Source organism: Euwallacea similis, chromosome 11 (assembly GCF_039881205.1).
Source record: "Euwallacea similis isolate ESF13 chromosome 11, ESF131.1, whole genome shotgun sequence".
Classification (NCBI taxonomy): Eukaryota; Metazoa; Arthropoda; class Insecta; order Coleoptera; family Curculionidae; genus Euwallacea; species Euwallacea similis.
In genome coordinates, this window is record NC_089619.1 from 4,658,045 (window position 1) to 4,683,008 (window position 24,964).

At 38.5% G+C, this 24,964-nt stretch overlaps 2 protein-coding genes across 2 annotated transcripts in view; one reads left to right on the plus strand and one right to left on the minus strand.

Moving 5' to 3' along the window:
- sick (sickie) overlaps window positions 1-16,098 on the plus strand; it is a 73,038-nt gene extending 56,940 nt beyond the window's left edge. The window contains exons 20-25 of the mRNA XM_066395115.1: window positions 12,544-12,627; window positions 12,692-13,090; window positions 13,145-13,684; window positions 13,826-14,031; window positions 14,087-14,532; window positions 14,609-16,098. Of these exons, the coding sequence (XP_066251212.1) occupies window positions 12,544-12,627; window positions 12,692-13,090; window positions 13,145-13,684; window positions 13,826-14,031; window positions 14,087-14,532; window positions 14,609-14,991 (2,058 nt within the window). The 3' untranslated portion in view covers window positions 14,992-16,098. The remainder of the gene's footprint in view (window positions 1-12,543; window positions 12,628-12,691; window positions 13,091-13,144; window positions 13,685-13,825; window positions 14,032-14,086; window positions 14,533-14,608) is intronic.
- A 1,464-nt stretch (window positions 16,099-17,562) lies between these two features.
- The window catches only part of Adcy8 (adenylyl cyclase 78C), a 43,359-nt gene continuing 35,957 nt past the window's right edge, over window positions 17,563-24,964 (minus strand). Inside the window, exons 11-23 of the mRNA XM_066395116.1 lie at window positions 22,681-22,820; window positions 22,456-22,626; window positions 22,217-22,406; window positions 21,860-22,164; window positions 20,291-21,133; window positions 20,003-20,240; window positions 19,820-19,946; window positions 19,050-19,162; window positions 18,728-18,997; window positions 18,478-18,679; window positions 18,268-18,424; window positions 18,003-18,212; window positions 17,563-17,947 (exon numbers count right to left, since the gene is read on the minus strand). Of these exons, the coding sequence (XP_066251213.1) occupies window positions 17,677-17,947; window positions 18,003-18,212; window positions 18,268-18,424; window positions 18,478-18,679; window positions 18,728-18,997; window positions 19,050-19,162; window positions 19,820-19,946; window positions 20,003-20,240; window positions 20,291-21,133; window positions 21,860-22,164; window positions 22,217-22,406; window positions 22,456-22,626; window positions 22,681-22,820 (3,237 nt within the window). The 3' untranslated portion in view covers window positions 17,563-17,676. The remainder of the gene's footprint in view (window positions 17,948-18,002; window positions 18,213-18,267; window positions 18,425-18,477; window positions 18,680-18,727; window positions 18,998-19,049; window positions 19,163-19,819; window positions 19,947-20,002; window positions 20,241-20,290; window positions 21,134-21,859; window positions 22,165-22,216; window positions 22,407-22,455; window positions 22,627-22,680; window positions 22,821-24,964) is intronic.

Sequence of the window (24,964 nt, forward strand, 5' to 3'; positions counted from 1 at the left end):
AGAGAGAATATTTAGTACTTGTTAATCAGTGAATTTCGCTATATGCATTGTTAATGAGTCACTTCATCGGCGTTTCATTCTCTCAGCGTCATTGCCTGCAGATTGTGGATACTCTAGTGCTACTGCCTCGTTGACATATAGTACGTTTACATAGAACAAAACAAAACTTTTAACCGAGGAAGACTGAACGTCTGCGTTCATGACTCAAGTTCGTTCAGTCGATTTTGACGATCGTCGGGTGAAGTTGTGCGTTCTGCGTCGAAGCGCATCGCGACGCCGACTACAGTTCACGTACGGCGCGAATTATCATTTTTGAATTGAGTTTTTTTGGAATTCAAAGGAAAATACTGCAAAGTTTGTAAATTATGTTTGATCTTGTACTTTGACATCAGTGGCGGAAAAGTTACTTTACCCGAATTATTTGGTTTTGTGACAATTGGGTGGCAAAATTATCAATTATCCCTGAACGAATATTGTGCACCAAATATATATATATATTTTTTCAAATTCTATTTTAGGACAAAATTATCAAAAAAACAAGCATGCGTGATGTAGTTTAGTTGATAATCCAGGAATTATTTTGCTATCAAAACATCAACAATAATTAGATGTACGATATGTTCGTCAGACTGTATTATCAAATTTGACCTTGTTTATAATCAACATGTCGTGCTCCAAATTTAAATTTTAAATTATTGTAGGAAAAATTACTTTTGATGCCGATTTTAAAACCTAATAGATCACACATAAATGCTTTACGCAAGCAGTTATAGTTGAGAAATAAGGTATAGCAAAGTAAGAGATATACTCATAATTGAAGAAAGAAAATTGGCTTTGTGAAAGCTTCATTCGTTTGATATTTAAAGAGTTTTTGGTGATAAATTTCATTTTTTGCCAATAGACAAACTGAAAAACAAAAAAAAATTTCAAGCGATTAAACGACTCTATGTTAGTAATACTCGTTGAGAGAGAAGCGTCAGGAAAAACACTGAAATCCCTAGGCTCCAAAGACATCGGAGTAGTTCGAGCGCAAATACAAAACAATTACTGTTAAATGCTACATATAATAGGTGTACGAATAGAAACTGAACATTTCTTGGTGAAATTAAGTTTAATTAAAAACATACATGTTGGAAATGTTAACAGTCAAAATAATCTCCATTCCTATCTATGGTCTCTTGCCACTTATCGGGTAAATGATGGATGCGCCCGCAATAGAAGCTCAGTGGTTTCAAGGCAAAATAGTTACTGAGCCGTTTTCGAACGTTTTTAGTGAACCCCTGGTCAGCTAGATGAGACTGCATTGATCTGAATAAGCGGAAGTCGCAAGGAGTCAAGTCTGGAGAATACGCCGTATGTTGGAGAATTTCCCAGACTAAGGAGAAGATGAGTTCCTGTATTGGTTTTACTGCATGCGGACAAGCATTGTCATGCAGCAATATCACTTAAATGATCTCTTTTCATCTACAACTTCACTTAATTTGATTATTTAGGCCTGATAGCGTTCAGATGTAGCAGTTTGACCAGACTTCAGGGGCTCTTAGTAAATGACTCCCTTCCAAACCCACCAGACACATAGTAAAACTTTCTTGGCGTGAACATTCGGTTGTGCAACTAATGTGGATAATTGGTCTGGATTAACCCATACTTTTCTATGCTTAGGATTATCATACAGAGAATTCTTTATTTTATACCGAGAAAGCAAGTTCATGCAGATGTCAATTCTACGTTTTTTGTTGTCTTCGGTTAGCTCGTGACGAACCTATTTTCTTTCTATTTGAATCTTTCTCATTACATACAATTGAACTGAAATTGCCTGTTGAGTCACTCCTAACTGTTCTGCAACCTTTTTGAGTTTAGCATGAATTTTCGTCAGGTAAAATTTAAAGTTCGTCCTCAAACTTTTTCTACCCCGGACGTGGATCGTCCTCAAGACAAAAAATTCCCTCATGATACTCTTTCATCTCCTAACAATTCAAGCGCCACCTCCCCAAGTCGAATTAATCATTTCTGTAGTTTCAGCAGCATTTTTGTTCAGTTTAAAACATCGGTATTTTTAAATTTTGCCTAGGAACATCCATCATTTAATTACCTTTTATGCGTTGTATGACAGCTCGAGGGTAACTGACACTTTTATCATATAAAGAGCAAAGACTAGATTGCACATGCGCAAAATTGTGGACCAATTGAGTGCGTCTACGTAGGTTTTTTAATGCAACTTACTTCAGTGCTCAGTTTCTTTTTGAACACCTATTTACTTTGAGAAAGTTTACGAGACTCGGCAGTTTGAAATCTTGAGGAAGGTGCAAGAAATGTCTTAATTAAGTTTTACGCCCTGTTCTCTTTGCGTTATCCCCCTCTGTCTTTAATTGCAGGATACGAGCAAATTTCACTTTCATGCAAAATCCTTAAAGGAAATATGTTTATTATTTTTCAACAAATGATTGAAAACTATTGCGTAATTCAGCAATCATCTGTCGAGAACCGAAAGTGATACTATCTTCGATTACGGCTTGACTCGCAAAATCATCCGTGAGGACTTGTCATGATTGCAAAATCAAAATATTGGAGATTTACGTAATCTATTTACGTCTTCAAACAACTTAAAACACATCTCCTAATCCGTTCTAAACCGGTATAATATCATCATTAAGTTTAATCAGCGATTTTCAAGCCTTTAATACATGAACCTGCACAACATCCTTCAAAAAGCCAAGATAACGTGATATTACAAGTTCCCAAATAAACCTCGAGTACGGGAAGTGATGGTAAATTAGTCCCAGAAGTGATGCTCAAGAGGTATTGCCGCTATAGATAATGGCAGGTCTATTAGCTGTTCCTTTGGGCTATAAGTGCCCGTAAAAGTGGAGTAATGCTTTCGTTTCTTCTGGGATTAAGCACGATTTAGTTTTTGTAAATATCCGATTAGGGGGTTCCGATATTGAATTCTGCTAGAACTTTCTAATGCATACATAAATGTCACAGAGATCCAAGATTTTTCAGATTTCTTTAATTCCATTAAAGAAATTGTAATATAATGACCACATAAATTAATGGATAATTATCCATCAAGCAAAGTATATTAGGGCAGACATAGTTCTTCCGGAATATGAAAAATTACCATCTAACGAGTTTCACCTGTCGGCCCAGCCTTAAAACGCGATTACTATCATTCAGTGCCGAAATTTACCATCATGTTTCGTTACTTTCAAAGGAATTTCTATCATTGAGGAAACAGTTTTCTGATCTTGATCTACTGTGCACGTACACATACTTTAATTGGTTGCTTAAAATTCAAACCGATGTTCCGATTCTAATTGAAATAAATTGCACACTTTCTTTAGTTGATGTTCACATAGATATCATCTGCAATTTCCCACATGTTATTTAGATGAGTACGACTTACAATAGAATTAATACCAAGTGCGACAGAACAAGCGCTTTTTTAAGTATGGGATTCACAACTTGACTTGGATTTGAGGCTACTTTATTAGACTCGAAATGACGACAAGCTGCATGTAGAAAAGTCAAGTTTATTTATGTGCGTTTCTTTGAACAATCAAGTATACAGAGTGTCCATTTAACAGCAGCTCGGACTCCTATGAGCTTATTTGTCATTTCATACAAACATCAATTATGGGGGTGTATGTGAGGTCAATGAAGGTGAATTTTAAAATTAGTGGCTGCCCTACAGGGTGCCCCAAAAAGGCGGAACATCGTAAAGTGTAATTTTTTAGTTGCATTTTTTTCACGCGATAGAATCACCTGGAGAATCTGTTAGTTTTTAGACTTTTTTTTTATTCTGGGATGCAGGGACTCGAAGCTATGATGTTTTAAAAGAAATGTTAGACACTTGCAGTGCCCTATAAAAAATTAATATCGCAATTAAGCTAGATTTTGATAATTTTAGGATAGATTCTCATGTAAGATTCCCTTAGCAGGCACGCGTACTCATTTAGCCAAAAATTCATACAGAGTGGTCGCAAAAACGACTTTAATTTTCGCCTTTTTTTAACTTCAATTTTTTAATTTTTTTCAAATAGGAAGGTGTATTTTTTATGACGTAGTAACAAAGGAAATTCAGTTTTGTTCATTTTGGTATAAAATAACGTCATGCATGCATGCATGTTCACTAAATGAGCATTTTTGCTGGTTGAGGTGACTTCTAAAAAAAGTTCTATTAATAGAATTCCATTGTCAAGTTGAGTCAAGTAACGATATAACTACTTTACTTTTTTATACTATTTGAATTGATAAATTCCTACTTTTTACTGTTTATAGGCAAAAGAAATCTGGTTCAACTCAAGCGAAACAATTGTTTTCCAACCAAGAAAAACCTGAAATACAGCAAAATAAACAAGCAAACAAGTTTAAGCATTACGTAAACTTGCTGAAAAGGATAGAATCAACATCGGCCCACTCAAATCATCACATTAAGTTAATTCTGCCACCCACGGTATTTAATCTCTAACATGTTATTCAAACTTATTGTTACTAGTTTGCCATTAGCAACTATACGTACAGGGTGTCCCAACTCATTTTAGACAGAAACCTTAGATATGATCGGCCACAAACGTATTTGCTCCAATAAAAAGTTTTAGCCAAAAAGTTAGTTGTTGAAGATTAAAAAAACTGTTTTACATAAACGTATTTTCTCACACAAGGAGAATGAATTAACTTTTAACACTCTGTAACTCCGCTAGCAATCGAGCTTGGATACATGCTAATATGATTTTTTCTTAATTTTGCACTGGAGAATACATCTCTCTAATAGTGCCGCGCGATTCTGAAACACCCTGTATAAGTAAATGCCCATTGAAGGTAGTTTACACAGAGTTGACGATATTGTATTTACAGTCAAAATGGATTCGGACACCCTATATACAGTATGGTTTTCTAAAACCGTTGACCACCAACGCTCACATTAAACTAAATAAAGTGCAAGAAATCAAGCTCTAAAATTTCCAACAATCCTTGAAGAGGCCAGATCCAAGGATACCATAAATGCCTCCAGCATCCACCCAAATGCTAGCATCACCGCCCTCCGCAATTCACGACGGTTTCGCAACCATCCGCCGCCCCCGGATTGGAATACCACGGAAACCTCCCCGACCTCCTTCTCTGGCCAGCGTTCCAGAAGATTCCAGAACGTTTGATAGATTGAACAACGTTAACGGGTTCAGTTACGCGACTATCGCGCGGAGTACTGGGTTGAGAAATGGTAGTGATAATATAGAGGGCTTTGAAGAGTTCAAAAAGAAGATCAATGGCTTGGAAAATGGGGGGGTGTCGCCTACATCCCCCATTGGGAATCCCAATATACCCTGGTGGGAGCTGGCAACTAGGAAGAGCAAGTACAGGTCGTGTCCTCAATTGGATTGGCACACAGTTAGTATTGTCTCGAGAATACATGGTATTAATTAAGCATCTAAGCAAACTAGGGCATAAATCTGCAGCTTATTTTAAAACAAGGCATTCTTTTCATCACTGGTAGACGCTTGGTTAGGTACTGAGGTCAATTTCCAATAATGTTCTTGCACCTTAAACAGCACCATCAGTTTTTGGGATGTTTAGCTCGAATCTGCGACATCAATTCCTTGTAGATCAGTTTGAGTTCGTATTATTAAACATGTCACATGGTCATGAGAGTCTACAAGGCGATATGGTTCCCCGTGATCCGTCCTTCTTTATCCATCCCAAATATTTTTTATGGAGATAAGTTTCTACATTTTTCTCTTGAAAAAAAGTTGAAGAATGATTCCATCGGGCTTGTCTACATACTCGACTATCGCCCTGTATTCTCGTACAGTGAAGTGTGTATTGTGAAACCGAAATTAGGCTTCTGCCGGATGAACGAAAATAGCCTCATTTAAAACACTTGTTGCAAATAAGAGCTGAAGTGAGTTCTTATCCTCCTTCGTTCAAGTGTAAAACAGCTAATTTATTCCACTTAAAAGATGCATAATGATGTGCTGCAGCATCCACATTACTCATATACTATAATTGATTTAAATGTACGCTTTCGTTGCAATTTAAACCTACTAGTGAAGGGACCGTGCAAATGCAAAAAAAATTCGATTCCTCTCCAAATGCATTCTATTCTATTATCACTAGAGAATTTGAATTTATGTACATGTAGTATGTTTGAATACTACTAGTAGGTATTCGAATAGAAAACAGTTTCTTCAGATTGGCATCTCCTGTTATCATTTCTTGCTTATTCGCAATCCTTCCATTAACGTTTTAATTTCGGTAAGAGTTCAGAAATTCCAAGGGGAAAATGGGGAAAAATTCGCAAGGAAAATTTCTTGGACTATTGAAATTTGGGTACAAGCTACAAGGAACTTTTCCGCGTGCACATGAACTAAAGTATGTAAATGTCAGATAATTTAGCACGAAATTCCTAACTGATTTAATGATCGAAATATCATATATAGAAGATCATTCAATGATGGTAACAGTATACATGTAAAAACCCACGCGTCTCTAATTAAAATGAATTTTATCTCAGTCCCTGAGACTATAAATATTCCTGTTATCGATATTGCAAAGATACTGGTTGTAAACAGTACATTTTCGGTTAATGGTTAATAATTCACCTTAAAACCCAATACACACCACTTAATTGAAGAGTAAATAAAGCTAATGGGATGTGTTTTACATTGTTTACTGATAATTTACGTTGGTAGCCTTGGTGCTAAGACAAACTCTCAGTGTCTCTTAAATTAATTTTTTTCTAAATCCGTTTACGCAGAAGAGATCGCATTTGGTTCAAGGCTCTAAAGAAAAGTGACGAAATGGGAGTGCTTTACTAAATAGTATAGTACTAGTTGCACATACTTTCTGCCTACGCGGGTCTACCACGTAACACCAAACATTAATAATGAAGCAATCGTTGTAAATTTAAAGGTGAAGTTAGTTATATTGGGTTCAGTTACAAATTTATAGTTTGTTTTACAAATAATCACAGTGCGCAGGATGTTCCAAAAAGGTTTTGCCAAACTTAAGGAGGTTCTAGAGAACACTGCGGCAAACAATTTTTGCATGGGAACCCGTAGTTGAAAATGAGTCGTTCTGGTTCCAGAAACATTTTTATTCAAAATACTTCAACGTAAGTGAATAGAATAAAAACAAACGAAATAAAAGCTTTTTTGTCTCCTCAGTTTTGTTAAAGACGTTTATTAAAAAAAAATTATGGAGGTAAAAAATAGAATGTGGTACCAACATGACGGTGTATCTACAAATTTTACCCGCACCTTGCAGGACTAAACCAACATTTTTATGGGCGACGGATCGGAAAAATCGAACCTATCAGGTGACCACCGCGAAGTCCCGATTTAACCCCCTTGGATCTTTTTCTCTGAAGTTACATCAAGCCATTGGTGTATGAAACTCCAGTAACCAACCAACAGGAAATGTTGGGAAGAGTGATGGCAGTGTCTTTTCGTGCAGCAAGATCCGCACATCTTATAACGGATGCGCGATGCAATAATTCAAAGAATAAATTTATGTAACCAGGCTGGAGGTCGTCGCTTTGGACCTTTATTATAATTTTTTTTTTCGTTACATTTAATAAAAATGAATTAAATATCGAAGTCTTTTGGTATCAACGAGCTAACATTACGTTCTTGAACAAAAATGGCTCTAGAGTTAAATCGGCTCATTTTTGACTAAAGGTTTCTCTGCAAAAGTTGTTTACCGTAATGTCGCATATAACCTTAAGTATGGCACAGCTTCTTTGGAACACCCTGTATAACATATGGCTTTGCCCAGCATTAAAATTTATTTAATGGGTAGGTTTACAACGCGTAAATATAATTTTACTCGTTTCTTTCATCATGCTTTTTTGAATCGCCTACGGGGTGTTATTTGGCGCCCACTAATTTCAGTTTGGAAGCTCCAACGTCCATTGGGGGGAGTAAATGTGGGGTAGTAAATGCCGCCTACTTTGAGAACCAAACATTGGTTTTAAGAGTAAAGAACGTCCAGTATAATACAGACAATTTTCTTTGTGTAATTTTACTTTAGTTCTCGGATACAAATTTACTTACAACTTAGTTGCGTATATGCCCGCAACGGAAAATTTGTTTCGATTTCCATCATTAAGTTATTTGAGTTTTAATTCAAAATTCTTGTACTCCTGTATGACAATAACTTCGTTAAAGTAATCTAAAACCGGACGTGAAATTAACTTTATTACCTTCACTAATCTTAAAAAAAGTACGATATTCCTATCAGTCGATTAAATTGAGGAAGAAAATCTCAAAAATTTGAACATTTAGTAGAAATTTAATCAAGAAGAAGAGCGACCGCGGAGGCAGAAGATGGAAAAGCAGAAAAATTATTGTGAGAAGAAAATCTATTATGAAGCCTGTGAAATGAAGATTAACTTCCTATAATTACCCCTGATTTTATACGGGCAGAGGCAAAAACTTTCTTCTCAAGGCTCACGCAAATCTTTAAAAGCACCCTTCATATGAAAATCTAATGGTTTCCATTCTCAGTTGCAGCCCTCATGGTACACGAATGAAAGGACCTGAATTTTTTAAATTTTAAACAGATTGTCAAGGACTTTGATCGATACGTTGATTACTGTTTTGACTAATTATTTTCATTTCTACCAGCTAGTCAAACCACTCCTTTTCCACTAATCTTGATGGGAATAATGCTCTAAAACTCAGGCAAAAACGAAAATCACCCCATCGTTCAGTCTCGCCTAAACACCCCTAGGGACACAGACACACCTAGCTTAGAAGAAGTTTTAAGGTATCAAATGAGGGGTGAACGTTTCATTTTTTCTCAACGTCACCCAGGATATAATATGTACCATTAATCCATTATGGATATTAAGTCTGGGGGAACATAAACCAGTATATGGGGGTAGCTGTTAATGAACCTTATTCACGGTCTTTTTTTCCTACATGCAGGCAGAGGGGAAAAGAAAAAAACTGATATTAATCTTTATTGCATACTCGTTGGACCTGAATGGTCTTAAAAGTATAAAAAGGTACCATTTGGGAGTTGGCACCCATTGAGAATTGCGCGTAATACATAATGCATGTAGGCAGTCGCCATTTAAGACATACGTTCAGTTTTTTGCGAATAATAACCGGAAACAACGAGGTTTAATGTAGAGATTTCCTATGCATAGAAAGAAAGTTGACGAGGATCTACGTCTAGTATTATTTATAGTAGAAAAAAAATACTAAGCTTAAGGGATGCTCATAGAGGGAACATCATAATTCTGTCGCAAATCTCTTCAAAATGAGGAGCCTATCTATCCTACTTTCTATTAGAAAAATACACGAAAATTGTTTGCAGCCGCCAAAACTTTTCACAGCTAAAGTTGCTCACAGCCAAGCAACTGAAGTCCATAGGCGTGTTCTTTTTTCACGAAGAAAATCTTCAAAAGACATCCGACCTGGTGTTCTCTCGGTCAGATAGTATGGGATCTGGAACGACTCCATGGGATATATGTATGTATATAATCGGAATAGAAAGGTATCTATGGTTTGTCCTGCCGGTTGTTGGATTCTTGTGTCCGATTGATGTCCCTTTGATCACTCTTAATATTTTTTCCTACATTACAGAGCCCTGCTTGGTAGAGAACGTATTCCTTCTTTGCTTCTTTAGTACCGCTCCTCTTTAGAAATCGGTTATTTATCTTGTACAGCACGTTCTGTTCTTTTTTTTTCTTTTACCATCGCAGGAATGGCGTTGCTGCAGCGGTCCCATTTTATCTTGCTCTCCAGCATCCCGTTGATCAGGGATTCTGGAGTTGAAATTTCCACGCACGCGATTAGCCCTTCCCTTTGTTCCTGGAAAGTTGAGCACTGGAATATGCAATGTTTCACGGTGATGTGTTCTAAATTTCTTTAAAAAATATTAAACGAGTAAAATGTTGTGGGGCGGAGCGGACTTGTGGTACTTGCTGCGTACAGATCTGCAAGAAGTTGGGCGCAGTTAGTTGCTAATATTCCCAACTCCCCCATACACCTTGAAACTCTGAATTCGCATAAGAAAGTTACTTTCTGATCACGAAATCTAACTCCTGCAAACTAGAAATCTTCGATTTCAGATACATCTCTCTAACTTAATATTCCTCGTTCTCGTTGCTTCCAACACAAGAAAGCAATAATGCGGTTTCTGTTTTGCTTGTAGCCTGTAATGATATATTTTTATTAGGTACTTAATTATAAAGTACACATCAAGACCGAGTAGAAGCCTCGACGCGTGTTCGAAGCCGGCAGCTGCTTTTCTTGTTTGTTTCATAATGCGGAACATCAGAATTTTATGTTCTTATAGGCCTCGTGGCCGCCAACGTGTAGAAGAATAGAATGAGACCAAACTTGTCACGAAGTGTTTGGATAGTTAGAGAGCCCCATTCTTATGCTGAAGCTTGTCTACGCATGTAAAATCAGCGTATCAAAAATGCTGCTTGCATAATTGCATTATAATCAATTCCATATGAATTTCAGAAAAGTGCTGAAGTGATGGTCTCATAGACATCATTATGTGAGTTCCTGGGACTTAGGAATAACACTCATAGAATACCGGAAAATAATATTGAGGTTAATGCCGATGCCTAATGCTAAATTAAAATCATGTACAATGTGGTTCAAAGACATAGCAATAAAACCAGCTGTAAAGTTATAATAAAGTAGCAATTCAGTCAATGTAAAATTAATTTATGATGGGTAAAACGTTGTTTTAAAGGCTTATAACCATTATTTATCGTTTTATTATTTTTAAGTAGATTCGTTTCCTTGCTTTCTGGTGTGCGCACACTTCAATGAGGTATCGCAGCTCAAATGACTTACACTGTTAAGTGCACTTATTAAGATATGATACTTTAATAGGGAAGACTTAATACGTGTGTTTAATGTTATAGCTCTTGTGTAATTAATTTTATGTAAACCGTTAGAATCAGAGCTGAACGTATGATATTTGTAACTAACGAGTCCCATAGAATTACAAGATTTACAGATCATTTTTGAGCTCCGCGTGAAATCGCAAACTTTAATTTTTTGTCTCCAAATTGAAAACATTTAAAATTTATCAACTCCCATTTGAATTCTACGAAAAATCAGGAGAGGTAAAATTTAGATGATAGATTGAAGACCACAAGAAAAATATTACAATTTCCGTGGTGTACGAAGAAATTTTTCTAAAGAATTTTTACGAACCAAGACGTTAGAAAATCTACTACACTATAAAGTAGTTAGAGGCAATTTACTCTCATATTAAACCGCACCTATTATCAAATACGCATGTAAAATTTGAAAGCTCTATCTGCAGTAGATCAAACGCAATAAAATAAAAACCAAATTTTTTTAAATTTTATTCTAGAGAATATACACTTCAACACCCTGTATTGTAATGAAATACTTTACAATAATTCATTCATGTAATGGCAACAACAAAGACTAGAACGAGAGTGTTATTGTTGTCGCACTTCATCGCAACACAGTAAAAAAGGACGGAGCATTCACCTTAGTCAGTATCAGTATCAGGTGACATTTGCAATCAACATTCACTGTTTTTTCCTTTTCATGAATGGCGTAGTTTACAACAAAAAGAGGTTTTAATGTGGAATTTGATTCCGCGAATTATAAACAAATACCTCATTCGTCATTTACTGAAACACTGGCAAAATGTATTACAAAGACCGTAATTCCAACACTGAGTAGATAACTCTATTGAAACACCAGAAAGTAACTTTTACTCTCAAAATAAGGTGCAATTAAATGAAAAAAAAGACACGAATTACATCATACCACACCCTGCTGTCCTATCCAATTTCTATTTATAAGGAGTGCCCTTGCTGCATGCGTCTATTTGTGTATGTAATTCTTTAGCGGTTACATTATGTTACAAAGTCGTATCGCCTTTTGTTTGCTTGTTTGAGCTTTTATTTACATAGAAAAAGCCTCCATTACGGGAACAGTCTCGAACAACGGGAAATTGATCATATAGGCAAATTGACAAGCCGAGGAAATTCCACTGCTACACTTATTGTTTGAAAAATTCTTACTTCGCATATTGCTGTTAACGTTAGTTACGTACAGTGTGATCGATTCAGCGTTCATCCACCTTAAATGGTTATAATTTTTTTATCTTTCAAGATATTTCGAGATATGCGCCTTTTTTATCAAATGGAAAAATGTGTTTTTGAATGGAACACCCTCTATGTTTTTAGCTAATTAAATAAACAGAGTTGATTTTTTAATAGTATAAATGCCAATATCCTAAAAAGTATGCCGGCAATGGAAAAATCCTAAAACACGTCTCCCATAACATGGTGGGGGAAGATGATGGAGGATATGACGATCTCACTACCCTCTACTAAATGCTCCCCAGCCACCCCAATTCATTTTTCAAAATAGCACGGGCACGGTTGCGACATATCTTTGGAAAGCATTATCAATAAGCTTTTCAATGGTACCCAAGTTTCTAGAATTACGCCCCCAAATGTATTCGACAGTGCCTGATGGTGGCAAGTTAAGTGAACCATACCGTACCTAATTAAAGATTTTCTTTCAGGCTCATGTAGTTTCCGCCTTTGAGCAAAGCCTCACCTCCATGACCCAAAGACTTCAACACCTGACAGCCACCTCAGAGAAAAAGGTTGGTTTCAGTAAAAAAATCCACGGAAAGCAAACTCACACAGTGTCTTTTCTTGCATTTACAGGACAGTGAACTCCAAGATCTTCGGCAAGCGATGGATGCCCTTAGGGCACAATCCATCCAAGCAGGTATCGGATCCACCTTAGCGAGACAGCCCAGCTCAGACAGCGTTTCCAGTCTCTCCTCTGCATGTTCCTTAGATAAGCAAGAGAAGAAGAAGAAAAAGGGCTGGCTGAGAAGTAGTTTCACAAAAGCTTTTTCACGCAATGCCAAAGTTACCAAAGTTCAGTCCAGTCATAGCGAGGGAGAGAATGATAGGCAACACAGCCCTCCACCTCCGGCTCCCATTGATCAAGGGCAGGAGGTGGCAGAATTGCAAAAACAGTTAAGGGAGAAGGATCTGGTATTGACTGATATTCGGTTAGAAGCTTTAAGCTCTGCACATCAGCTGGAGAGCCTTAAGGTGAGTGAAGATCGAAACATTCAAAGTTTCGCTTTAAAATCTTTTTTCTTCCAGGACACAGTAATGAAAATGCGGAGCGAAATGTTGAGCCTTAAACAAAATAATGAACGTCTCCAGAGAATGGTGAGCGGATCCGGTGGATTGCCATGCGGAGAATTATCTTCCGAGGTCCGCTCAAATTCTTCTTTGGACGCATTGAGCGACTTGATCCCGGCAGATGAACCCCCTCCGGAGGTTGAGAGTGATGGGAAACGGATAGCGATTGCTGTCTACCTAGGTCAGCCTCAAAGCTTTGACCGGTATTATTCCGAGCACTATGGATACGATGGCAAAGAGACCAACAACACTACCTCGGAGATTTCTATTGCATATACCAACGTCGGAGCATCCACGCTGTGGGGGCAACTCGATAATGCTGTGAGGAGAGCTTTCAAGCAGTATGTAGCCAGACTGGATCCGGGGGGAGGTTTAGGGTTAGGGAGCGACTCTATAGCTAGTTATAAACTGGGGGAGGCTGAGAGGAAACCAGATACGGGACCCCCAGATTTGTTGCCTGTTGGATATGCAGTAGGGCGGGTGTCGTCAGTCCACGTGGTAAGTTATCAAACACTTTTAAGGGAAAAAGGGGCATCAACAGTGACATTTTCAAATGCGATACATCTATTGTACATTCACGACCATGAATCCTGATGATGGTGATTGTAATCATATAAATTGTAAAAATCGTGTTATTAGGTTTTGCAGCCAGTTGCAGCCTTAGCCTTCGAAGCGTTGATACCAAAAGGGGTAGCACAAAGGTTAGTGTCTTTACTAGCCGAACACAGAAGACTGGTGTTATGCGGAGCTCCTGGGACTGGGAAAACCCATTTGGCCACAAGATTGGCTGAGTTCCATGCACAAAGTTTGGGGAGAGACCCTCAGGAGGCCGTAGCAACTTTCAAGTATATTTCACCTGCACCTAACTTATCAAAGGGTCTTATGAAATTAATTTCTTAGCGTCGACAACAAATCCGCCAAAGAACTTCGCCAATATTTACAGCACTTGTCCGAACAAGCAGCTGCTGGTGACCACAACGTTCTTCCTTGCGTGGTAGTGTTGGACAACCTCCACAAAGCTGGACCTTTGGCCGATGCCCTAGGAAGTCTACCCAGGAACTTGCCTTGCCTGCTGGGAACCATGGCGCAAAGCTCCTGTTCAGCTACAAGTTTGCAGCTGCAGCATGGCTTTAGGTGGGTGCTGGTGGCTCCTCACATGGAACCGGCCAGAGGTCTCCTTGGACGGGTTCTGAGAAGGCGGCTTGCAGCTTTAGAGTTGGACCAAGGACCCCAACCCGAATTGGCAGCCATTTTAGGGTGGCTACCCAGGGTTTGGCAACATCTGAATGCTTTCCTGGAGACGCATAGCAGCGGGGATGTGGCGATTGGACCAAGACTTTTTCTAGGTAAAATGATCGTTTCATCCATCATTTCGCCTACACCTGAAATATTTTTACCATGCAATGATTTTTTACTCGGTAGGTTGCCCTCTCGAACTGGACGCTGCTCGAGCCTGGTTCGCAGATGTTTGGAATTACTCCCTGGCTCCATATTTACGTGAAGCGGCTCGAGAAGGCCTCCAGCTTTATGGACGGCGCTCCTCTTGGACGGACCCTGCCCAATTTGTGCTGGACACGTACCCCTGGCCCGGAGCACCTCCTCAAGGCCTAACTACCATTACCGCCAAAGACGTAGGTCTAGAGACGAATCCCAATGCGCAAGCAGAAAACGAAGGAGATCCCTTGCTAAATATGCTCATGAGACTGCAGGAGGCTGCGAATTATTCGAGTCCTCACTCAAACGATTCGGATTGCAATAGTTTGGATTCCAATTTGGCTCAGACGGGTACTGAGAGCGTCTCATAAGTTTTATTAAATAAAGTGCCTCGAATTTCGAGTTAGAAGCGTATTTGTGGGGTGTTTGAATCTTATTTCGTTTGCCGCATTGGGTATGGAGGGAATTAGAAGTTACAATAGCGAGAATGGTTTAATTATGAAATACAGAGACACCCGCATTTGGTTTTAGGTAATCAATAGTAGCAATCATTATTGGAATTTGCAGAAAGTCGTTAGAGAATATTTAAAGAAAATATTCAAAACCTATACAGGGTGATTCAAAACTATGAGGTCAAAATTCTAGGGATTATTCGTTGCAATAATAGAAGACATTTGAGTATAAGAATCCATGTCCAGAAATGTCTCTCTAAGACGCTAAAAAGTGTTCTATTGTTGAATTGAATAATCCATAGAAGTTTGATCCTATAATTTTGAATCACCCTGTATACATATTTCTTAACTATCGTAGATTGTTCATGAGATACATTTTGTGTAATTCCATAACGTTTCAAAGACATTTTAATTCCATTGAAAATTTACTTTAGAACGCTCTGTAATAAAGAAACACCACACCACGACTATAACCAAGTGCTTGTATTTTTCACTTACGGTGTATTTATCACAAAGGGTTTGCCATTAAATTACACTGGAGTAATTAAAAGGTGAACCCGAAATGTTTGTCTCAATGTAAGTCATAAAAACTATATTTTGAGAAATATACATCTAACTATCTACGTATATTGTAGAAAGTAAGCTTTTATATGCCTTTTTTGTGCAATTTTCTATGTAAAAATAAAGCTCATTGTTACATGTTTACGCTTTATAGGCCTGATGGTTATTAGGGAATATCACTTTGTATAAATAATGTACTTGTAAATTAATGTTCGAATGAGACGCAAAAGGAACTGCGAGTACACGGAAAGTATCTGCCAGATGGGGGTTAATTTAGCTATTTTAGTTTGCTGTGGTTAATGAGTATTTCTGGTCAGGAAAACAACTATTTATTGTAAATATTTTACTACTTTAATAATAATATATTGTGCAAATTAAATAATTTTTGTTTATAACGTTTATATTTACCATAGTAATTTTATACAAATTGTAATATAAGAACGGCCAATAAATTATTTATCATGATTTAGACCATATTTACTAGCTAGCCGCGCCCCACGTTGGACTGCCGGCTCCCGTCCGATCATCGAAGTAGAGCGACATCGGGAGGGGTTGCAAATGGATGGGCGACTGCGGGGGAAAAGGGACAGGACGACCTTCGGCTTCACCACAAAAAGGACACCAGCCTTCGGGCAAAAATATACACACGTCAGAGGCGGGTACAAAAAAAGGAGGTTAAGACAAAAAACAGTAGAATCCTCTCCAACACTTGACGATATATCTCCTAGGGACCGTCCGGGTCAGGGGGCACACTAACCCGACCGAGAGAGCATCAGGCCGAGGGGGGTTTTCGAAGATTTCCCCGTAATAAAAAAGCAACTATTTACTGTTACTGGAAGCAAATTGGATAATCGTTTTTCCATTGGCTGCATGACCAAACTCGAATTTCGAGAAGAAAAAAATTAATCTGTAATTTATATTGGAAAATCTTAATGGAAATCTATACACATGTTACAACATAGGGCAAAAATTCAAGGAGCTAATCCCTGGACTTTGTGGAATTTTTGGATTTTTGCGCTGTGCTTTACAGTAAGTTTTGTTTACTTTGATATTAAACGATTATTAGGGGAACGTCGTACATGGGTTGTGATCCCGAACAATTTTCACGTTCTTCAACAAATTGTAAAGCTTTTTAGCCGGCTTCTTTAAATCGAAGTTGTGCGATTCGTGTTTCGACCGCTGCACATCAAAGCTGTGTCTTACGCCTACTACGAAACCAAATCTAGTGGAAATCGAATCACTCGGTTCCCTTTAAATTTTAATTGTTCAAAATTATCATGGACGTCCCTGACGTGATGCATAAACTCATATGGAAGATAAAAAACCACCTTCTTAGACACCTTCTTTGCTTTATCACAGAACAGTATTAGGATAAGTTGCGCCAACTATTTACTTTACATTAGTTAATACAGTTGCGTACGAAATTACGATTTGGGAATTTTTCCACCGTTGTGAAAAATATTTTGATGTGGCGTCACACGCTGCTGAGCCAATCTGAGAGTTGTGCTATGGAGGAATTTGTCGCTGTTTAACAGGTAGTTGGTCGATGGTAACGCGTGGTGTTTAGGTCGCGCCACCATCCAGGGATGGACATGGTGAAGTCACTAACGCCGGCATACCGACACACTTTTTCAGGAATTCTTTCAACTTCTAAGAGCAGGGCCTCAACAAAAAAGGTAGTTTATATATTTTTTTCAGATAATCGATGAGAAAGGCCACTCCGAACACGCTCTTGGAACCTTGGATGAGAAAGAATGATGTTAGCAAAGGAATGGGTTCGAGTTGGTTCCTACGTTTTTTTACATATGACTTAATAAGTACTTACTAAGTTTGAGCCGGCGGAACTTCGATTTCTTATTTCATATATTTATCCCTAGAGACAACCAATTGGGGGTTGTGATAAAATCCATCTTCACTGAATAAAACAACAAATTCCTTAAAGAACTACTGAATAATGACCAAACACGATAAGTAGCTAAACAATGACGTACACCAATGTATAAGAAAAATAGAGCTCACCTAAACACATAATAAAGTAAATAATTACACATGCGTTCCATCTAAGGAATGGACCTTATTTAACTTATTGTTCCCGTCCAGTTGCATCCTCGGGTCCTTTCTTCCCATGGGGCTCCTCAGAGAGAATTTGGTTTCCCTTCGTAAAACATGTTTCGGTGAATGATGAACGGGTACTATTGCTTCTGAGAGTTTCTGTTTAAAACTATCTGTTTTATCTAAGGTTTGATTATCTACTACAGTCTTGTTTAGTTCTTTTTGGGATTGTTTGTGGTTGGATGAGGGAGAACTTCTCGACCTAAGATAGCCGCAATAAAACTCCCCATAATAACTATTTACAACACAATTGATACCTGTTTACAATGGGTTCAGAAAGCAACCTTGGCACCGCTTTGAATTGGGAATTTTCACAGTGGTTAGTGGAAGATACGGGGGTGTGGGGGGCAGATTGCGAGATGGTCATTCTATTGATTGTACCCGAAGTCATGTCCCTGTCAATAGATTTCAGAGACTTCATTGTTTCCAGATTTTGAGATCCGATTTGTCTCATGTTCGGTTGAGACCTACGAGAAAAATCTAGTTGAAAGCAGCTTTGAAGCAATAATTTTTTTTAAGTACCTGGCATGCATATTCTTGTGATTTCCTCTGGTGGTGTTGCGTCTAACAGGCCCCCCGGATGTTTTGTTGGTGACCCTCATGGAACTATAGTTCATGATTTTCCGAGTAAGGTCGTTTTTGCCTTGAGTTCTGGCTCTGCCCAAAACAGCGCTTCCAGCTGCAAGTACCATCTTCAAATCTTTACAAAAAAAGGCGTTTAGAAACCATTACGTGTATGGCCAGTATGTTTCTTTCTAGTCTGAGCCAAAGCATAGACAACCGCAGCTAGAGTACTGTAGTTGCTGGCCTGTCTCTGGAAACTAGCAGGTCTGGAACATTGCCTTCCTATCACGAAATAAGTCTCCATCAATCCTTTGCCTTTAACATCGATTACACCCCGGGTTTGCACTTCATATCCTCTACTCTCCAACATCTAAAACCCACTTTCAGAAAAAAATTTGAAGATCTAAAATCTTCGTACTTGTGCGGTTTCCTTGGAAACCTGGATATGCCCAATAACCCCTGTGGAATCCATCCTAGAAGCCAAGTTCACCGTGTCTCCCCAAATATCGAAAACCGGCTTTCGAGCCCCAATAACCCCGCATACAAGGGGTCCGCAAGCCACTCCCACCCTTAGTCCGAAGTTATTGAAGGAGTTATTGTTGATGTCATCTAGCTTTTCCCTCATTGACATTGCGTAGTCCACCAGGGCGCAAAGGTGTTCCAGGCAGTCTCGGTTTTTCAGTGATTCCTGAAAATTATGCATAAAGGCACGTTACAGAGGGAAAGTGGGTTGGAATTACCTTGGGGGTCGGGTTTAGCCCTGAAGCTGCCATGTAGGTGGCAGTGGCGCTCACTGTCTTAATCTTTTCGATGCAGCTGTAGCCGTCCTCGTCTAACAGCTCATCGAAGTCAGCTAAAGGGAAAGTAAAAGCATAAACGATAAAAATCATTAGACATGCTGATTGTACTGCGTTGTTACGCCAACGACATATTACAGGCGCATAGAATACAATGTTCACGTAAGAACCAAGACCAACTTTAACAAGTCTGGCACCCTGGGTGAAATTTTTAATCACCGACCTCCTACCCCCAAGAAAAACCGCAAACCAAGAAAGTCCGTCGTCCCCGTTCATCTGCCGCCGTGGTAGGTGGTAAAAAACAATAATAAAAAAGAAAGATATAAATTTGGAGATTGCGACGTCTCAAAAAACTTTGATTCGTCAATAATTTAAAGTATATTGAGTGCTTCACAGTTTGAAAAATAAATCATATATTAGATATAGAAAGAGCAGGGGACGTCATGACCCCCTAGTTCCCCCGACCTGAATAGTATAGACTTTTTTGGGAGAGACACATGAAATCATAGGTATATTAGACCCCAATTGAAATAGACGAGAAATTGCAGAATAGAATAGTGGATTTATCCGCAATAGTCCTGAAATATTTGAGAGTCCGTTGGTCTATGAAAAGAGTAAAGTTCTGGATCTTAGTAAGAGGAGGATATTTTCAACAGTTTTTAGGATTTTAGTAGTTTTACAAAGGTTCTCTGTAACTAGAAATTTGCACTTACCGATAATTTCATTTAAGAGACGCATACACTCAACTCCCTGGTTAATATTCTCTGAGTAGAACTCCATGAAGTTCGGTATTGATGCAAATAAGACTCCAACTTTTTCGCGATATTGGGCAAACAATTCCTAGAAAAAACTGCAAAGTTTGCACTACTATTGCCAAACAAAAATCTTCAAATTACCTCAGTATTCCTGTCAGTAGCCAGATAATGCTGAGCCACATGTTCAGGCAAAATATTAGTCAAAAGTTGCATATTGTTATGCCTCGTCTCTTCCATATCTGCAAGTTCTCGTTCAGCTTGCTGTTTCCACAAAAAGTCCAATCTGGAAGTCACCTCTACTAGCCTGGCATGATACGCTACCATGATGAGAAACACGCCCAGCAGAATTAGCATCTGAGCTGATAAAGGAGGCGAAGCCCTAAACGGACCAGTTATATCAGTTGCGAAGAATCATACAAATCTACTTACACCCCCTCGTACTGGCCAAACACCACCTCATCAAAACAAGGCTTATAGGGCACCAAAATCAAAATCGTGTAGACAGAAACCATGATTAATGTTAGAAGCAACTTCACTAGATAGTACAGCTTTAAAGCTGTGGCCAAAGCTATCATGCAAAGTACCCAAGTGAAGACTATGTACTCTGGGTGCTTGCACTCGGACCAATTGCAGGCTTCAATTGTTAAATTATTCTCTGTTACAGGCAAAGAAGGATTGGCTGAGGTCTTATTGAAAGTCAAGGGACTCCTTTTAGATCTGTTGCCTTTGATATCAGAAAAATTAAGCATGTGGTCTACTTTATTTCGAGCTCCTTCCACAAACCCTTTACTGCTTTTATTTAGTTCTCCATCATTGTCTTGAAGTGCTGAATCATTGAAGATCTTCTGATTGTTCAATTTAGCACTTAATAAAATGTTGAAGGTTAAATTGAGAGTCACACTCTGCTCCAGATTTTTTATGGTAATTTCTGGGACGTAGAGAGGCGTATTTTGCGATAATAATTGAGGGTCCATGGAGGAAATATACGATTCTGCTGCGATGATTGAGGAGTTCGAATTATTGCTGCTATTCCGCGACTGATTTTCTGAGGGTAAGCGATCGTTCTTCAAAAGACTGACAGAGCTGCTTAGAGACATGATAATCACTAAGATGCAAATGAAGGCCGTCCTAGTATCTCGATTATGGACCAAAGTAGAGGAAATCTTCTGCAATGCTTCAGGGAATTGGCGAAACTCTTCGGCCATTACAAGGACTAAAGCTGCAGTTAGGACTATGGAGACTGCCATCATCAACCAGATGACCATGTCAGATCTGGAAATCAACTTCTTGATCATACCAATTATCCATTATTTACGATCAAAAACGACCAAATTTTATGCTGTAAGGGGACCACTGTGCCCAACCAAAATCATCAAAAACATCACCGAAATGAAATCAGTGGTTCACGAGATATTTGATTTTCAATTTCTACAGTTTCACCGCTTCCGACTCATTTGAAGGTTTTTGCATTTTTGACTGAATTCATAAAAAGTATGAAAGCTATTTTTTTTCACGTTCCGTTTACTTGGCTGTGGATACTTAATTGCCATAGAAACGCGGTTTTTGTTTAGAACCATTTATCCATCTCTCTAGTAAACTATCTGATGTCACAGTTTTGATCTGAGTGTGAGTGCATTTTGATGATGGCAATAGAGGCATGTTGTCATTAAGAGTAGTACTACTTCGTGATAATTCACGCCCCCATGCAGCAATACAGATTAAAGAGCCGTTTAAGAATTTGGGATGGTAAGTGTTTGACCATCCGCCGCACAGTGCTGACTTGGCACCAAGTGACTATCATTTGTTTGCTAGGATGAAATTTTGGTTCGGAAAACAGCGGTTCAGCACAAATGAGGAATTGAAATAGAGGGTGTAAAAATGACTTAATATTCTTAGTGACTATCTTGGAAAGTAGGTTGGATACATGAGTAATTTTTTTGACCTCATTTGTTTTGGCTACTTCACCAGAACTTGAAAAAAAATAGCCTTCATACTTACAAAGAAATTATGAACTGAATAATAACAATAAACAGCCAAATTATGTAGCAGCACAACATGTTTGACTTGAATAAATCCTCTCGAAGTTGGCTGAACTGCTGTTCCATAACTTTGTCGATAAACCTCAGAGTCCAAGGATCGACATTAGCACTCCTCATTCGTTTATTACTCTCGATTTCAATACTGTGGTCGATGATATCATCAACTTGCTCATTGAAAGCCTTCTTTGGGGTATTGAGCTCGTATTTCTGTTTTCTTTTGGGTTCTAAGGGTTCATCCAGATCCGCTGAAATTGATCTGTGCAACTACAACGCAGAAAAGAATTAAACTTTAGCTTAGTCTTGTACGTATGATTACGTTTTCAAACGGTATCTCAGGAATCCAATCCGTGGTGGTTTCTTCTTCAATGCCACTGTGTTGAATGCCACTATCGCTCCTTTCTCTGGAGGGGGGTTGAGATGAAGAAAAACTTGGGGTTATAGGCGTTTTTGGAGTGCTTGTGTTGCTGCAAATTTCCTCCTCTGGCCACAGTTTATTAGAGAAGATGCTGAAATTTTTATTTTCAGAAAAGTGGCCGAAGATGGCAGGGAAATCACCTAGGTCTAGAGGCCAGCCTTCTTCGGGTTACCATGGGCTCACACTGTTTTATTAGGTAAGTGGTAACGTTGTTGTCCCTCAAGTATGAATCTCTTTCCACACCATTTCCAGGTTCTACTTCGTAGGCCCCATTGAGACGTTGATAAGTGGCTTCGGAGATGTGGACTTGGCTGCAAGAAAATCACACTTTGTTCATCGTTGAGATTGGCATTTGTGGGACTCACCCAGGTTTTCCTCCAGATTCCATATGGTTTGCTAACCGGACATCAGATGACCAGATATCGAACTGCCATTTTCTCAAACCCAAGACTCCGCATAAAACCGCCCCAGAGTGAATGCCTATTCTCATATCCAAATCATCAACCTGGAAGAAAATAAAGTTGATTCTGGAGAATTAGTAATAAACGCAGTGCGATGCATATCTTCGCATATCTTCAAACACCATAAGGTCATTCACTTTTGAGCAACAGCAGCGTCCTCAAGAGTTGGAAAGGATACGAAACCTCAAACCTCAAGATTCGAAAGAAATGTAAATGAGACAATTTTAAAAAACTGATGTAGCTGCTCAAGATCCCAAATGAATGGAGTTTAGTGTCGTACTGCCATCACATGTAATACGTTACGTTTCTTATTTGATGATTATCTAACAGAAAAATGTTTGATGTGGATTTAAACCTATTGGCCGCTGACCTTACTCTCATTTACAATACTGAGAAATATGGAATGCACTTTCATATATAGGGAGATTTAAAACTATCAAATCAAACTTTTAGGGATTATTCACTGCAATAATAGAAGGCATTTGAATATAAAAGTTCATGTCCGGAAATGTCTCCCTACGGCGTTACGATGCTTTAAGACAATTTGTACGAAAAATATGTTTTATCGAGTTTTAGTACATTTTATTTTAATGTGGTTAACCAAAACAACACTACAAATGTCATCTTTGAACTTCGTCAGTTCGGACAACATTGGATCGGCAGAGGTGCTACAATTCCGTGGCCTTCTAGGTCACCCGATCTAACACCTTTAGATTTCTTTCAAAACTCGAATCTCCTTGGAGAACTAAAAAAGGTGTTGAAAGTTCCTTGAAGTTCTCGGGGAGGAATAAATACAATTGCCAGACAGATTTTTCGAAAGGAGACAAGAGCATACAATAGAAATTACATATGTTTTATATCTCATGGATTAATATTTGAATTTTCGAGTATTATGTGATGTTTTCTATTTGTATTGATTGCCACAAAATTTGGTCCCAAATCCAGGTTTTCCTCCACACCTGCCCTTTTAATATTCGCGTTCAGCTGAAAGTAATCACCCAAATTTCCATTTTTCTGGTTTAGTTCGATGAATTCGTAAGAATCGAGGTCTAAATCGTTAAATCCAATTTTGCTTCTTACTATAGCGTAAACGTCTTTCTGATTCAGCCGAGGATTATTAAAGAAGTTTGCAAGATTGCTTGTCACTTCCCTTATTTATTGACCGCTACTGCCCAACAAAAAATCAAACAGAATTTTCAGTTTAACAATAATAATTTCCCAAAATTCCCAATAGGGAGCAAAACTTTCACTTCAGCCTCGAATTTCGGGCGTCCCAGATATAGTTTGCTTCCTTTCAACTCCAAATTGAATTCGAGCTCTGTGTAAAACAGGTCCAGTAGTTTATGAAAGTTCTTTTGACGAAACTTCTCGTTAGCACGGGTAAAACTCAGCTTCAACGGTTCATAGGATATTGGCACGTATCCCTCTACGCCCCGATTTCGAACTAAATAACCGTCATCAGCTATGACCTGCAGGGCTGCTCTTAGAGCTCCAATTTCCTGTTCTATTTTAGCTTTCGCAATAGCTTAAAAAGCACCGAGACTGTTGGCCTGCAAGCTGCACTTTTTATCTCTTAAACTGTGTGTGATTGATTTAATTCAATTGCTTGAGAAATCGCAATGTCTCTGACGAAATTCTCAAGGTCGGTGATGTTTAAATTTGAACGAACACTGCCATTCTTCGCCATTCTTTAACCCGGATGTTTTTGACACGCTAATCTATTCGCGGTAACTAGTGAGTTTGTTTTGGTCGTTACACTCATAAAAAGGTTTAGCTAACCAGGGATCTATGAAGAACAGGATCAGACTGTCGAAGTTCGCTTGCATCGGCACGTAGATGTGGCCCTAAATTTGAAAAACAATTGTTGAAAAACATTTAAGTAAATTCACTTCTTTTACATAAAATCACTGAAATAATGATGTTGATGAAAATCGTCAAGTCCTTCCCTGGACATTATGCAATCTTTTAAAATTATCCGTAAACATGTTTGTCCTTGATGAGACAATGCCCGATACGTTACTTAGAAAATAGTCTTATAAAGCAAAATACTTTTACTGCACGTTAAATTTCTAACTAGATTTGTTGCTTTTTGCATGTTTCTAACTGAGACCTTGCTCTATACTAACCCAATCTAGTCGATTTCCTTCTTACCTATGATAATTCTTCTGGTCAAAGATGGAAGTCCCAA